Below are 15271 nucleotides of genomic sequence, written 5' to 3'. Positions count from 1 at the left end.
TTTTTCTTGGCTCTCCGGGAAAAAAAAACTGTATCTTCAAAGCACAATGCATTTAAAAACATATACAGGCTTTACTTTACTTAGTAACTTATCAAAAGGCCTTGCTGTGTCAGGAATTAGGTGTTACTACATATAAATCAGGTCTGTTTTGTACACAGTGATAAATGCGGTGGGATAAGTCATTCACTCTTACCGTCATTCAGACGGCCAGTGATGTAGCTGTCCTTGTTTCTCCAAATAGTTTTATTATGGAATTCTGCCATAATAGTCTGGACAAATGGAATTAATTCAGATCTCATAGACCAAAACATATTTAGAAGAGTAAAACAGGACTGGATCAATTCTCTTAGACTATTGCTTTTGTAATTTACACAGTTTCAAAACAGCAAAAATAGTTCTCTCTTAAAAACAAGAAAGCAGAAAAAGGCTTTGCTTCTGAGAAATAAAAGGGTTATTTATAACTCAGCCCACACAGAACTAAAGAACAAACAGATAAATAGAAGCCAGGGGTTATACAGATTTCACGTTAGAATAAATGAATAAATTATAGCAGTTGCACTTCAGTCCTGCGCTGGTGTGACATTCACTGCCCAATAGTAGGCTGATAGGTTGACGTTACTGATACGTGATTCTTGGATGTGCCAAGTTACCATGGGGCATCAGTATTGCCCTAAGCTACTTATAAACTTCTGTGTGGTGACTAATAAGTGTAGTTGGACTATATACACATTAGGAATGTGGCTGGCATGGCCTACTGATACTATTATGAGCCACATATCACAGAAAGAGAAACACCTACCATGCATTATCTTGGTCATTTCTTGGGGTTCTTCAGTGCTTTTTCATTTTGAACTGAGCTGATTGTGCCATATGTTCTATGAGTCAGATACAGGAATATAACATAGCCAACCCCAAGTGTACCGAATATCCTAGCATACTATGATAGCTTACTCTTTCTTTCTTTTTTTTTTTTTTTTAAAAGTGACCAGCTCATTAAGATAGTCTACTTTGACAGAATGGGATGTTAGTGAATTTTTACATAGCAAAATGTCATTCTGCTATGTAAAAATTCACTAACTGACTGCATCATACAAAACTCCTAAGTATTATGTGTTCTGTGGGTTAGAAACTATGAACCAGGATAAATTACTCTAAGGAGAGCTCAAAATATGTTAGTACAAATGGGTATTTTATTTAGGCTAAGAGATATCATATTGAATACGGTGGCTGGTCTCTCAAGATGATGCTTAAAGATAATAATAATAAAGCAAAGAGCACATTTTTATAATTAAGCTAGAGAACATACAGGTTTTTCAGCATACTGTAGTATAAATTGCTAAAATTACTGCATGTTAAAGATTCAATTAAACACAAGCGGGGAGGGGGGGAACTTGAGTTAAATAAGCTTAAGATAGAGCTCCTCTCTATCCCAAAAGAATATGGCAATGGCCCACTTCTTATCTCCAAACTTCAAGAAAACTACTTTAATTCTTCTTGGTAAATAAAGTTCTATTGTCCTTTCACCCATGTGTTTCTCAAGCTTGTTATGTGACCAAGTGATCACTTTCTCAGCTATGATCTTATTTGTCAAGACATTAAAGAAGAAAGCAGAAAATGCCAGGCTTATACTTGTAGCTTGGAAAACGTATCAGTATTATGGTATAGCCAAACTACCGTTTGTTAGGATGAGACTATAATTTGGCTAAGAGTTTGGAAAAACATGAGTCATTTGCTGTCCCAGTTTTTTCCTCCTTGAGTTATCAAATGATAATAATATAAATGCATGTTACAATCTGATGCAAAAAATACAAATGAAAACAAGAGTGAAGGGAGGTGGCGTGAGGTGGGGAGACAAAGAATAGACTGTTTAAAGGCCAAAGAAATCAGGTTATTACTTACCTTGTAGAAGACAAGGAGAACATGATGATAGGCGTAACCATTCCTGAAGACGGGGAATCTTCTCAGGTCAAAGCCAAGAAATTCCAAATGGTAATACCATGTATCATTCCTAAGGTTAGATAACATGAGGTTTGATTTTATGTTAAATATATGACTCAGTTCAGAATAGCCAGAGTTTTGGGATTGGGGATGAATGTTGGAAATACCCTTATGCTATAGAGATAATACACAGGGGTTAAGAGCTCAGATGCTAACCAAAAGGTAGGCATCTCGAATCCACCAGCTGCTCTTTGGGAACAGTATGGGGCAGTTCTACTCTGTCCTATAGGGTTGCTATAAGTCGGAATCAACTTGACAGCAAGGTTTTTTGTTTGTTTGTTTTTATAGAAATAACAGTAAAGAGATAAGCTAGTAGATAGGTTTTTAGCACCTAAGAAGAATAAGCACAATGTTTATACTGCTCATTGAATTTGGAGGATATAATAAAATGACAACCATATTACTGAAAAAAAACTTGGCTATCATGGCCAGAGTTTCCAGTATTGATTACTTCATATTATGTCATGACAGTCAGCTAAAGGTTTTTAAGAACAGAGGAATAAAACAAATAAATGAAAGTATAAATAGTAGAAATGACATTCTACAGTGAAAGAAGGAAAGAAAATGAGAATTGATATATGGAGAGAGAGAATGATTTAGAAAAGTACTAGTATTTCATCAACGTGGGGGAAATCTAGTAAAACAAACAAAAACCTACACTTATTTAAATTAAGTATAAAAGGAGTATTTAGAAGACCAAGTTAGGATAATTTATATATTAAAATTTTCTTTTTCAGCAAAATTTTAATTCCAGATTTTTTTGTCCTGCTACTTAATATTGTGGAGCCCCGGTGGTACAGTGTTTAAGAGCTACAGCTGCTAACCAAAAGGTTAGCAGTTCGAATTCACCAGCTGCTCCTTGGAAACCCTATGGGGCAGTTCTACTCTGTTCTATAGGGTCGAAACGAATTGGAATTGACTCAACAACAATGGGTTTTTTGCTTGTTTTGTTTACTTAATACTGTAGTTCTCAACCTCCTGACTGTGCCAGCCAGTTCAACTGAGATCATTCTGTTTAAAAAATAGAATAAGAAAAACATTATGTATAAGGTGTATCTCCTAAAACAAATTATTTTTTGTCATCCATAAATCAATCAAATGCTGAATAAAGTACTTTAGAAAATAAAACATTGGACTAAATATATCAGGAATTAAAGTCTAGTTTTAGCTTTTTCACTGATTTGGGAGTGTTTATAAACAAAGTAGGAGCCTTGGTGGTACAGTGGTTGAGCACTTGGCTGCTAATCAAAAGGTCGGCAGTTGGAACCCACCAGCCACTCTGGAGAGAGAAAAATGTGGTAACCTGCTTCCCTAAAGATTACAGTCTTGGAAATCCTATGGGGCAGTTCTGCTCTATCCTTTAGGGTCCCTATGAGTCGGAATCAACTCGACAACGAGTTTTCTTGGTATAAACAAAGTCAATCTGAACTTAATTCCTTACCAGTAAAATGAAGGTAAAGTAACAGGGACACTTTCCATAGCAATTTTGAGACAGAAAGCCAGGAACAATTGTACTAATTTGTAAAATACTTTTTTAAAAGGGCTTGGTTAAAACTTATGTATATTCAGGTTGCATTAAACTACTTATACTGATAGAGATTGTATTTCAGGTTAGCTAATCGGACTCGAGGGCACTGGGTTAATCAGAATAGTGACAGGGTCAAGGAGAACAGATAGCAAACGGTAAAAAAGCTTATGTAGAGGAGGGGGGATAGAAAAAAAGGTTTATGTGGAGAAGTGAAGATTAAGAGAAAGGAGCTGGAGTAAAATGTAGATGAACTTCAAGAGAAAAAAAACAGTGAAAGGGAAAAAAAAAACAGGAAAGAAATGAAGTAAAGAAGGTCACTCACTATCTGGGCAGGAATATTTTGCTTCTAAGCTATGCACCACTTTTACTATTATAATCGCCAAATACCCTACATTATGCATCTCTACTTTTAAATGGGGGATGTTATGCTAGAATGAAGAGTTGGAGACACCTCCATCATTTGCTAAAGCTGTTGGGGCTTTTAAGCTTCTAAGTCCACCGAATCAGAACCAATACATGGGTCCAAGACACTGATATAATTTGGGCTCTTTCTATTCCGTCTTAGTTAAATTCTCTTATTTCCCCATCCAGGTTTTTGGCTAAGCACTCACAGTGGTGACAGTTGACTCTGACCCCAACTTCCACCTGTTGAGGCAAAATAATAGCATTGAGCGATTCCTCCCATTTTGCTATCAAGTCAATTCCAACTCATAGTGACCCTATAGGACAGAATACAACTGCCCCATAGTTTCCAAGGGGCGCCTGATGGATTCAAACTGTCAACCTTTGGTTAGCAGCTGGAGCTCTTAACCACTATGCCACCAGGGTTTCCCCTCCCAGTTTAGTAATACACTTAGCGAAGGTCCTGTTGAGCCCAATATAAATACCCTTATTTCCTTCTTACCTTGGTAACAAAGGACTTAAAGATCTTGTTTCTTCACAAATGTTCTAACTGTTCTGATGATCAGGCTCACACCAGTCTTCTAAGGGTTGCTGGAACAAACAACTCAACACCAATATGGGCAGCATCTCTTTTTACTGTTCTGAGATTTGTCCTGTGCCTGACAAATTTCAAATTAGAGGCAGTTGATCTCACCCAAGATACATTCCAAGGCTGTAAAGCATCAGCTGAGAACAAAGCTAACACATTTATTTTTCTCAGGCAGAGCATATATTTTCTAGGATCTCTCCCCATTTTCATCCCCCTTTTTTATATGGGATTACAGACATCCAAATCACTTTTTTTCATCAATTTCTCCTGTCTGCTTGTTACGCTAGTTTATAGGAGCACCATCCTCAGATGATTGGCTAAACTGGAGAAAAGCAGCAAAATCCTCATTTACCAATTGTTCTTCTTGTTGGGTCCTTCAGTGAGAAATTAAATATCCACACTGGGAACTTTCAGTAGGGCTATTAACAAAACATGAGGTTTTGCTGAAAGTTTAATTTGTTAATCTTAAACCTAAACCAGTTGCCATGAAATTGATTCTGACTCATGGTGGCCCCATGTGTTAGGATAGGACTGTGCTCCATTGGGCTTTCAATGGCTGATTTTTCAGACGATTGCCAGACCTTTCTTTCTAGGCACCTCTGGGTGGATGCAAACCTTCAAATTTTCAAGGAGCTGCTGAGTGCATTAATCATTTGGACTTCACGTCCATCTTACAACCTCTAAGGGCAGGAGGCAGAGTTGCTAAAATGCTAAATGAACTTCATCATGTGACCCACACTCCAACAGCATTCCTTTGGTTTGAGTATGTTGATAAGAAAGTCTTCCAATCATACTGATTTTAATTATCGATTCTGACTCTACTGCAATAAAAAATTCAGGAGTATATGAGAAGTTTTCAAAAAATACTTCTCATTTGGCTCTTGTTAATATCACAAGAAATGGTAAAATATTTCTTGCTGATTTTGAAGGGAACTGTCATAAACTCAATACTAAAGAGTAATTCGGTAATCTCATCCTTTTTGCCTCTCTGCTCTCCCTGTTTGCACTCTTCCCCCTTAAGTTAGTATTTTGAATTCAGAGATGGTTATGGAAGAAAAGTTCACTCAGATTGTAGCATTTTTCATTCTTTGTGGCATTTGGAAGTGAAATTATTGGGGAATGTGATAAATATCCATGGAATTTTGTAAATACTTATCCAGGAAGAAAAACTCTGATAGCTCTTTCAAAGGGGATGGTGTGCTTTAAACTTGCATGGGGGAGGAGCAGATAGCTAAAGCTAAATAAAAAGGGTTTGCAATACGTGTCCTTTTGACATTTCTGGTTATGAAGATGTTTGCAACAGAACAAACTTTTTTTCTGGCAAAAGATATACTGCATTCTGGAATCTGAGTGAGAAGTCTGTGACTCACACAATAGCAGTACAACATGAAGCAGGACAGTCACCCAAGTTTTTGCCAGTGTAATTAAACAATCTCTAAGACTTAAAACTTATTCTTTCTTGGTCTCACTCCTAAGAAATACTGATTTCTAATACGGTTATTGACCATTACGTGGACCACTTGTGTACTTCTGTATCTACTTTTGAGCAAGTCACTTCTGTAAAAAGGGGAAAGGATCTCACATACATACCACTTAGATTGGGTTTAAGGGTAATACATGTATGAAAACCAAAGAGCAAAGAGATGTCATTCTTAACAAATCATGGAATGCACTGTACTCTGGTATGGTGGATTCCATAGTAACGATGATGTTGGACTAATGACTGAGATAAAGATTACTGATTTTACATGTCTGCAAATCATGGGTCAAGAAGTGGCACCGATACACAAGAGCAATGATAAATTAACCTGATACCATTCAACATTATATAGTCATCTGTATTTGGAAGAGGTGTTTGTGTACAGAATTTTCACCAGGAAGTTTTTATAGCAAACTTTTTATGTCAGAAGTTTATTTTTATTGGTAAAATATTAAATAATATACAGAATTAAAAACTGCACTTACACTTCTGAGAAGAAATAAATCTTGGACAAATTATATGCTTGTTCCTGAGATTCCCTAAATTTATTCCAGTAGCTGTGCACTCAGACAGTACAAACCTTTATAATATAATCCTTTTCACAAAGTATTACAAAGTTTCTGCAGCTTTAGTTGTACACACATACGGATACACACTCACACATGCATATACAGCACTCATACACATATACACAGTACCCACATACATGCACAAAACATGTATGCGTGTGCATTAAAAACAAAGAAAATACAAGTCCCACATTTTAGTCTGCTGTGATAAAACTGTTTAGTGGAGGTCTCCAGGGGTGACTTGTCACACAGCTGCAAAGACTGTTCAGTATTTCCATCGTAAACCTCATTTTCTGAGGTATGGTAATTTGAGCCTTAAAAAACTACATTACAATGAGCAAACCTGACATACAAGGTCTGAAATTTTAATTTTACATATATATATTTATATATATATTTCTGTTTAAAACAATAGTTTTTATTTTCTCCAAATTATTAGTTTGAAAAAAAAAATGAGGTTTACTGGTTTGACCTATTATTATTATTTTTTTCTTTGCTTCTAAAACTCAAAATATCCTAGAAACTGTAAAGCAATTAGTCTTTAAAACAGTCTAATTACCTTTGGTATTGTTAAAGAAAAAACAATCTAGAATGGCCAAGACACATAGCTACTGTACAAATGCAGTAACTGTCTTTAAAAGAAATGACAAAGAAATGTTATCTTTTAACAAAACATGTATTTACATTACAGCAGTTTCACTACAGGGGTACAGGTATTAAAAAAAAAAAAAAGAAAGAAAACCAGCATTAAAAAAACTACATATAAATATGTATCATATAAAAAATACTCCTTACTTAAATTTGTTTGAAAACAGGACTGCTCCAAATATTTAAAATTTTCTCCAATAGGTGATACGTGTTTACAACTGAATGAAGTGCTTTGCTCTTATTTTAAAGTTCATTTCCAAAAGCAGAGACATGAATAAAAAAATATTAAGTTCTTAATTTAGAGCACTGAGCAAGGGTCAAAGGAGAAAATTCAGTCTTTAAGAATTTCAACTTCAGGAGACATTTCTCAGACAAAAGATTATTTAAATGGAAATTTAGCCTAAATAAAGATGCCATGAGATTAGACCCATGGTTTCCACACTCTCAAATCATTTGAATGTGGGCTTTTTTTTTTTTTTTTTTTACTTATTGTGTCATTTAAAAAAACATGATTTTTAATGGTTTCATTCTGTCATTAGCTAAGGAAAGAATAAAAAGGAGCCCTGGTGGCACAGTGAATAAGCACTCAGCTGTTAACAGAAAGGTCAGTGGTTCAAACCTACCAGCTGCTCCTTGGGAGAAAGGTATGGCAGTCTGCTTCCGTAAAGATTTATATCCTTGGAAGCCCTATGGGGCAGTTCTGTTCTGTCCTATATGATCACTATGAGTCAGAATTTGACTCGACAGCAATGGGTTTGTTTAGGTTTATTTTTTAAAGAATAGGCCAGAAAAGAAAAACCATAGTTTTTAAGACTTCAAGGGAAGTATTGCACTTGTACAGAAAAAAAAAAGAAAAACATATTTTTAACTAAAAAGAAGAAGCAACCATTCTGAGTTTGCAAATAACACATGGTCTAAAAGGTTCAACTATTAAGAGCAAACACAGGGCCTGAAGACCCCCTTCCTCCAAACCTGGAATATAATTATAGTAATGTTAAAGCATTTTTCCCCCAACTGAGAGAAAGTTAAGACTTTTTGTTTTACATTTTTAGCATTTTTCTAAATACTTGCAAAAAACTGTCTAGTCTCTCATGATATGTGTTTTAGGAGAAAAAACAAATTAGAATGTAAAATTCAACAAAAAGAAAGGCAAATGTACCAGGTTACGATTACATAATCTCTGGAGTCATATTTTAGGTACCCAATTTTTAAAAGTTAAAGTAACACAAAGGTTTTATATACCTTACTATTTTTCATCTATTTATTTTTAATACAAAACTATACTTGAGTATAAAAATACATCAACAGGCTATACAGCCAATAAAACACACAACAAAATAAGACTTAAGAGACTGATGAATTGGAAATAAGAATTGATCTAATGTTCAAACTAGTAAGGGGAAAAAAGAAAGGCAGAGACCTCCAGAAACAATGACAGAAGGGAGATGGACAGAGAGGAGAGGAAGAGATGGGGGACAGTTTACAAAATTTAACAGAGATAACAAAGAGAGCTTTGTTACACAGAAGGGGAAGTGATTTACGTTCAAAATCTGAGAGTGCTTGACAGTCAAAATTTTTTATCACAGTTTCAGAATTTGAACTACTTAAAAAAAAAAAAAGAGTCCTTCCCTTATTACAGTGTATTCATTTTTATAAAATCTATTTCCAGTAAATTAAGTTAAATCCTGGTAAGTGCATAGTAGGGGATTCAGTGACCTCTACCCGTTCAAGAAGCTTTCTTACTGTGTCACTTGAGGTAATTTGAAGGCCCAATTGACTGCAAAGTGGCTTATTTTTATTTTTGAAGTTATATGCTGTATTATGGTACTTAGCAGAGGGCCTCTAAATTTTAGATTTTATTCACAATAAAAATGACATCTTAGAAAACTAGTCATTCGTGTACCACTCTTTGTACGGATAAAGGTTAATTCACAAATTTATACAGAAAATACACAAATGCAATGTTATGGGAGAAAAACCCCATAAATAGAATTATGAACTTATTTTCAAGGGTGCATGTGAAAAATACCCACAAACTTACAGTACAGCAAGATAAAACTAAAAAGCTAGAAATAGAATGTTACATAAAAACCTTATGGCAATTCTAAAATTTAAGTTTCTGCAATAAATGTAAAAATATTCAAGGTGTCATTATTTGGCCTAGCAATACACTATGATAAAAAGAAACAGTAGCGTATCACAGCTTCTTGGTCACGTGACATTTGCTTTGTATCACCAGCAGCTCCTTTTTATAAAAGCTGTCGTATCCTAACACATTCGTAGCAAGTAATACACGACCACGGCATGAGACCATTTGAGGTTATGTTTTGGAGAACAGCAAATCGATGTGACTGTTCAGTTTTGTTTTGTTCAAGGAGAACTAATTACCTGCTTTTTAACATTATTCCATAAAACATTAACAGGTTAGAAGACACCAGTTCCAAGACTACAACACTAGTCCGTGGATGAAATTCCAAAACAATACTGTATTTTATTAACTGAAAGTTCCACTAATAAATCCTTGTATGATACAGAACTGATTCTTCCTTAAGAACAAAACAAAACAAAAACACATACTATGCGATTCACAGCTCTAATCTCACTTTACCTCAAGTTTCACCTGCATCATCTTGTAATGGTATTTGGAAAAGCTATCAAACTAAAAAGATATTAAAATCTGGTTCTAAGGTTTCTTTTTACTTTAAACAGCTAAGCTGAAATTGGGAAATTATGGGGGCTCCCTCTAACAGTTCTGCCCTAAGAACACAGAGATGAATTATATAAGTACTCAATTTTAAGTGGTTTTTAGAAATACATAATAAAAGTGCTGTAGAGCAACAGTGGCTAATCAACACTCTCTCAATGCATTTTTAAAAGGCACCAACATAAAGAAATTTTATAAGTATTTAATACATTAAATTCAGGATCTTAAGAGCCCAGTTACTGTATATTTTAATTATTTTGCAGAAACTGGAGGGTTAAAAACATCTGTAACTTCTTTATACACATTTAAATTTCACTCCACTTGTTTTTTTCTTTTGGATTTGGGAATTTTCTGTTTTAGAACAATCTTCATATAGATAGTACTTACTAATATATATGATTAAAGATGATCACACATGTGACATTCTTTTTTCTAAAATGAACAATCCAAAGTTAAAAAAAAATGTAGCCAGTACCTTTTAGAACCTAAGTCGTGCCTTGAAGCTAGGAGCATACAGATTTTTGTTGTATATTTTTGCAGTCTCTTCTGCTCTTTTTCTGCCATAAGGGATTATTTTGGAGACAGAACGAAATACAATTTGGAAAGTAAGTAAAATAATTTTCATGTAAATGCCTTCTCTGATATAAATTTTGTTAAACATTTATAAAATATATCATAAAGATTACATCGTTTTTGCAAGATGTACAACTGAGACACAAAATCTATAAATAAAAAAAAAACTATCAGCCTCACCAACAAGTAAAAGTTGAAAATTTTTATTTCCGGTTTCTTTCCTCCTACTCAAATAGGAGTTTATATTTCTTTCAATTTAGAGGTTATATTAAATCAGCTTAAAGTCTTTTTTTGTTGGCTTGTTTTGTTTCGTTCTGGAAGGAGATTCTGAAGACCCAGGGTTTAATAGTTGCCACTAGTCATAAAGACACACTAATAACTTCTTTAGTGTTTCTTAAACCCACTAAATTGCTCAGGTGTCAACTATAATTTGAACTCTCTTTATGCTCTTGCACACATCTGATCACTCTAATTGCTTCTCTTCATGAGTTTTCTTTATAAAATGTATGGATATGTGTGGTGTACGACATATATACATATATACACACACACACACTGTGATTGATAAATACAATTCCTTGTATTTATGTATGTAGGAGGGACACTGTATTTTGTAGCTAAGTCTAAATCCCAATCTCATTCTCCCATTTTGACCCTCCGGAAAATTATCTATGGAATGTTTCCTTTTAACAACTTGAAATCTCTTCCAATCTGCCTACAGGTCACTTTCACTGTTTCAAAAAGCCAATTAGAATGTCTTTTTAAAAGTGATTAATCACTATATTAGAAAGAGAGGCAGCATACTTTTATTCCAACAAGAGCTGGAGATAAAATTCTAGGCAAAATCAGGGCAAAGCAATGTGATAGATTTCTGAATATTTGCCAAACTGAAAAATAGAGGGTAACCTATTTTCATGCCCCTCAAAGACTTCCTGTAATATAAATTCTCACCTAAATAAACTGGGCATACAACCGTTATGTAAAACTTGATTTATTTGGTGTCTGACCTTTGTATCTATTTTTAGGTATTGTTACCTTGTAAATTTCTTTTTGTGAAGAAGAAGCATGCAAACACAGCCATCCAGAGTTTCTCAGAAAGCACTATGTCCACTAAGTATTTTCTAACCTGAACCTCTGAATTGACCCTGCCCTCATTTGTCCCTCCCTGCCACGCTCTGGGCAATCTCTACCTTTCTGTTCCTGGTATCACAGAAGGTAAGGAAATACAATGGTACATCTGTAGCAAATACACTCTCACAAACATTAACTCTCTTCAGTAAAAAAAGTCCCAAAAAGATGAAATCAGAAAAGGAGAGCGATTTGCACTGTTTTCAGAGGTCCTTCCTATACATCTCTTTAGGTCCATCCACATACAGTCTTGCCCCAAGGCAGCAGGCACATGATTGTTCATTCACTGGGGTGGGGGTGGGGGTGGGAGTAAAGCAGGAATTCAGAGACTGATGCCAGAAGAAATTTACACATAGCCAAAGTTATGAACATACTGACCGTGGCTGAAAAGCTTCCTTAAATCAGTAGAACGCAAAATCATTGACCTTAGAAGTATTTACCTTCTTTCAAAAGGGGGAAAAAAAATCCAATTATTATTTGGGAACGGTGAGAGGGTGGCTGGGATGAGAGATTCTCAAAGACATACTTTCCCATTGAATAAACTGCATATTCAAATATATCAAGGCATGCAGAAAAAAAATGTAATAGTTGACATTCTATTTAATACATCTCATATATCTCTGTGCATTCTGTCAGCATTAAATTAATAGATATCTCTCAAAAAAAAAAAAAAAATGACAGGGACTAGAAACCCAAATAAAAGAGAGCTGATTTTTGCCTAGTTCTAGCTATTTTTGCCTAGCTCTAGTGCTTAGAAGTTGATTAAATAAGCATATGGTAAACTAGAAGATGAGTTATCAGCAGTACTGGGGCCAGATTTGCTTATCTGTCCACAGTCTCTAATCTTGGTAGTGCTCACATCACACTGTATAAAGAAATATAGATTCAGCATCCTAATTAATGATATTCTAGAGCAATCAGTTACTTAACTGATAACAAAATCTCAGTATTCACAGATGGTTACCAGACAATCCAGTCACAGACATGCCTGTGCTCCCTAAACACATGCCTTCCAATTGTGTCCACCCCAAATGAGTTCAATCGGTATCACTCGGTTTCTCCCCTCTAACACTGCTGGACTGAAAGAAAAACAGAGCACCCACATAAGTGCAATTAAAATCTGCACATGAAATACAGATTCACCCATATGTCATGTATGGATTAAAAGAAGAAAAAGTTTGTATTAAGGAACTGAGATTTCACTTCTGACAAGAAATTATACGTAAGTGAATGGTTTTGAAATAGAAAAATGTACAGGACACAGTCACTCTTCCTTGGAGGTTCAGTCACGTTCCAGATTCTAAGAAGGATAAAGTAAACTTGTTTGTTTTCCTTTTTTTATCTGTAGTCCAACGTACAGGTGACAAAGAAGTTTAATTTTCCTTGCACCAAAAATGGTAAATATCATTACTGAAGAAACAGTAGAATAAGTAGCCCTAGTTGAATAACGTTACAGGGTTCAAGTTGCCACATTCAGGTCAAATTTGCAATTGTTCCAAGGATATTTTGTTAGAAACAGCCTATAGCAAGATTTTTAAAGACATTCTACTCAAAAGAGTAAAAGATGAATGGACTATGGATAGAACACTGGGTAGTCACAGCTTGAAAAACCAGTGAAAAGAGAAATACCAGAAAAAGAATTTCTAAGTGTTTTTTTCCCCCTACTGTTAGCCTAATTATATTTTTCTGCTGACTGGTTAACACTGATTAAATGCTGATAAAGTGACAATCATAAGCATACTTTTAGACACAAATATGTATAATATACTGCCATCACATTACAACTTAAAAAAAAAAGACAAAACTTTCCAGATGAATTTTTGAAAAGTAGAAGTCCTACCTGAAAACTACTGCCTGCCTCTTAGCCACTCTTAGACCATATGTTATTCTGAAAACTAGATAAAAAATACTATTCATTAAAGGTGTTAAAAGTAAGGCTGCCAGGGTGTCTACAAAATGCCAGTCATCAAAACTATGGAAAAACAGTGCTTAAGTTTAGAAAAATAAGATCACAGGACCTCACATGTATTGTTTGTTGGTGGTCCTTAACTACCTGTAGTTCAAAAGTCTGCTATATGGTACAGTGTATAGCATACTATATTATAAATTCCATAGGGGAAGTAAACATAGAACCCACAAAAACAACTCATTCTAGGAGTTACCACTGAAAATAACAATGCGTTTGATTTGTGTTCCATGATCTCTAGAAAGAGAGAAAAAAAAATGGTTTACATTTTGAAACAAATTCTTCTTTGACGACTAAAATTACTTACACTATTTTAAACTGTGAAAGTCTTACCAAGAAAACTCTAAACTTTCCTGTCTTCATTCATACTCCTGAATATCAGTGGCAAATTAGGATCTCTTAGGTCAACCTATACGGATCAAGTGACTTTTCAAAGCATGATATACCTTATATCTATGCATGGCAGAAATGAACTGCTCTTAAATTCTCACAAAATAAACAAGCCAAGTTATCAAAAACAATATCCCGTCCCTTCACTGTTCTGTTTCTTCCTTATTGTAATTAGGCAGAGCAAATGACACTGCGTCCACAAAATAAGAATTTCTGGCAGTAATATTAAAAAAAAAATAATAAAAGGTATGTCAAGATCTGAGGGAAGGTGGGATTGTAAGTGCAGTATTTCTTCATGTGCAGTTCTTTACTTCATAGGGGTCCCCTTTGGAATGAAAAGGCCTAGTGGAATGTGTGCTCCCCTCGAACAATGTGTGATGAAAACTCGTAACGGTCCTGGCTTCTATAGCCACAGATGTTGCATTCCAGTGGGTCCCGGTAGCCATGGCAACCCATGTGAATGGTGTACATGACATGGTCTAGGAAAAGGACTCGGCAGTGCTCACATTTGAAGGCCCTAATCTGTTCTCCTTCTCCATTAAAGACCTTGTAGATGTCCTTCAGAGAGCCCTTAGAAGCCTTGGAGGTATCCAAAGCTTTGACATCCTCCTTCATGTAAGCTGGGCTTTGTTTCCTCTTGGGATTTAAGGCAGGGTTTCCTTGGTAGGACTGGCGGTCATCATGGCTGCTTTCTGAGTCAGTAGAATCCAGGCAGCTATTGCTGGGAGAGGCCTCTCTTTCCTGGGGTCGACTCTTTGGTCTGATGAGTGAGATAGGGCCATCCATGTTGTTTTCATGACTATCAGAGGTTTCCCTGCTAATGGGCCTTTCTATCCTATTTGGATGATAGACCTGAGTATAAGCTGAGCTTATAACTGGGGCCACCTCAGCGATTGTGCTTGGCGGGTGCTGCATCAGAGGGTGAAGGGCCTCAGCTCCAAGGTAGGTGATTGCATTGTTGATGGCTTGGTCCATCATATGAGACTGCATCAGCTCAGCTTCCTTCTCATATGTTAAGTTCATATCAAAGTGAATATCAGGGTAGCTGAATCGCATGAGCTTTTCCCCTGAAAGGAAAAGAAGGGGGGAAAAAAAAACAATACAGCAAAATCAGTGATTGGATTAAAAATATAAGAAGTATACAAAGTTAATACCCCCCATCTTCCATAATGTGGTACGTCTTATCCTTCAGATCAAGCATTTGGGCTCTTTAATTAATTCTGCGGAGAAACACAAAATACACCTCACATACAAAGAGGATCAGTCACAAAAATTTCACAAGCCATTTGTACTTGT

At 35.5% G+C, this 15271-nt stretch overlaps 1 protein-coding gene across 23 annotated transcripts in view; it reads right to left on the bottom strand.

Moving 5' to 3' along the window:
• IKZF2 (IKAROS family zinc finger 2) overlaps positions 1–15271 on the bottom strand; it is a 305347-nt gene that overhangs the window by 109158 nt on the left and 180918 nt on the right. For all 23 annotated transcript variants that reach the window (XM_064286717.1, XM_023541832.2, XM_023541830.2 and 20 more), the window contains 2 exons: positions 4431–15042; positions 1900–2008 (listed from right to left, as the gene is read on the bottom strand). In XM_064286717.1, coding sequence (XP_064142787.1) covers positions 14318–15042 — 725 coding nt within the window. In that variant the 3' untranslated portion in view covers positions 1900–2008; positions 4431–14317. The remainder of the gene's footprint in view (positions 1–1899; positions 2009–4430; positions 15043–15271) is intronic.

This window comes from Loxodonta africana, chromosome 6 (assembly GCF_030014295.1).
Source record: "Loxodonta africana isolate mLoxAfr1 chromosome 6, mLoxAfr1.hap2, whole genome shotgun sequence".
Taxonomy (NCBI): Eukaryota; Metazoa; Chordata; class Mammalia; order Proboscidea; family Elephantidae; genus Loxodonta; species Loxodonta africana.
This window is presented reverse-complemented; position numbering and strand designations above follow the sequence as displayed.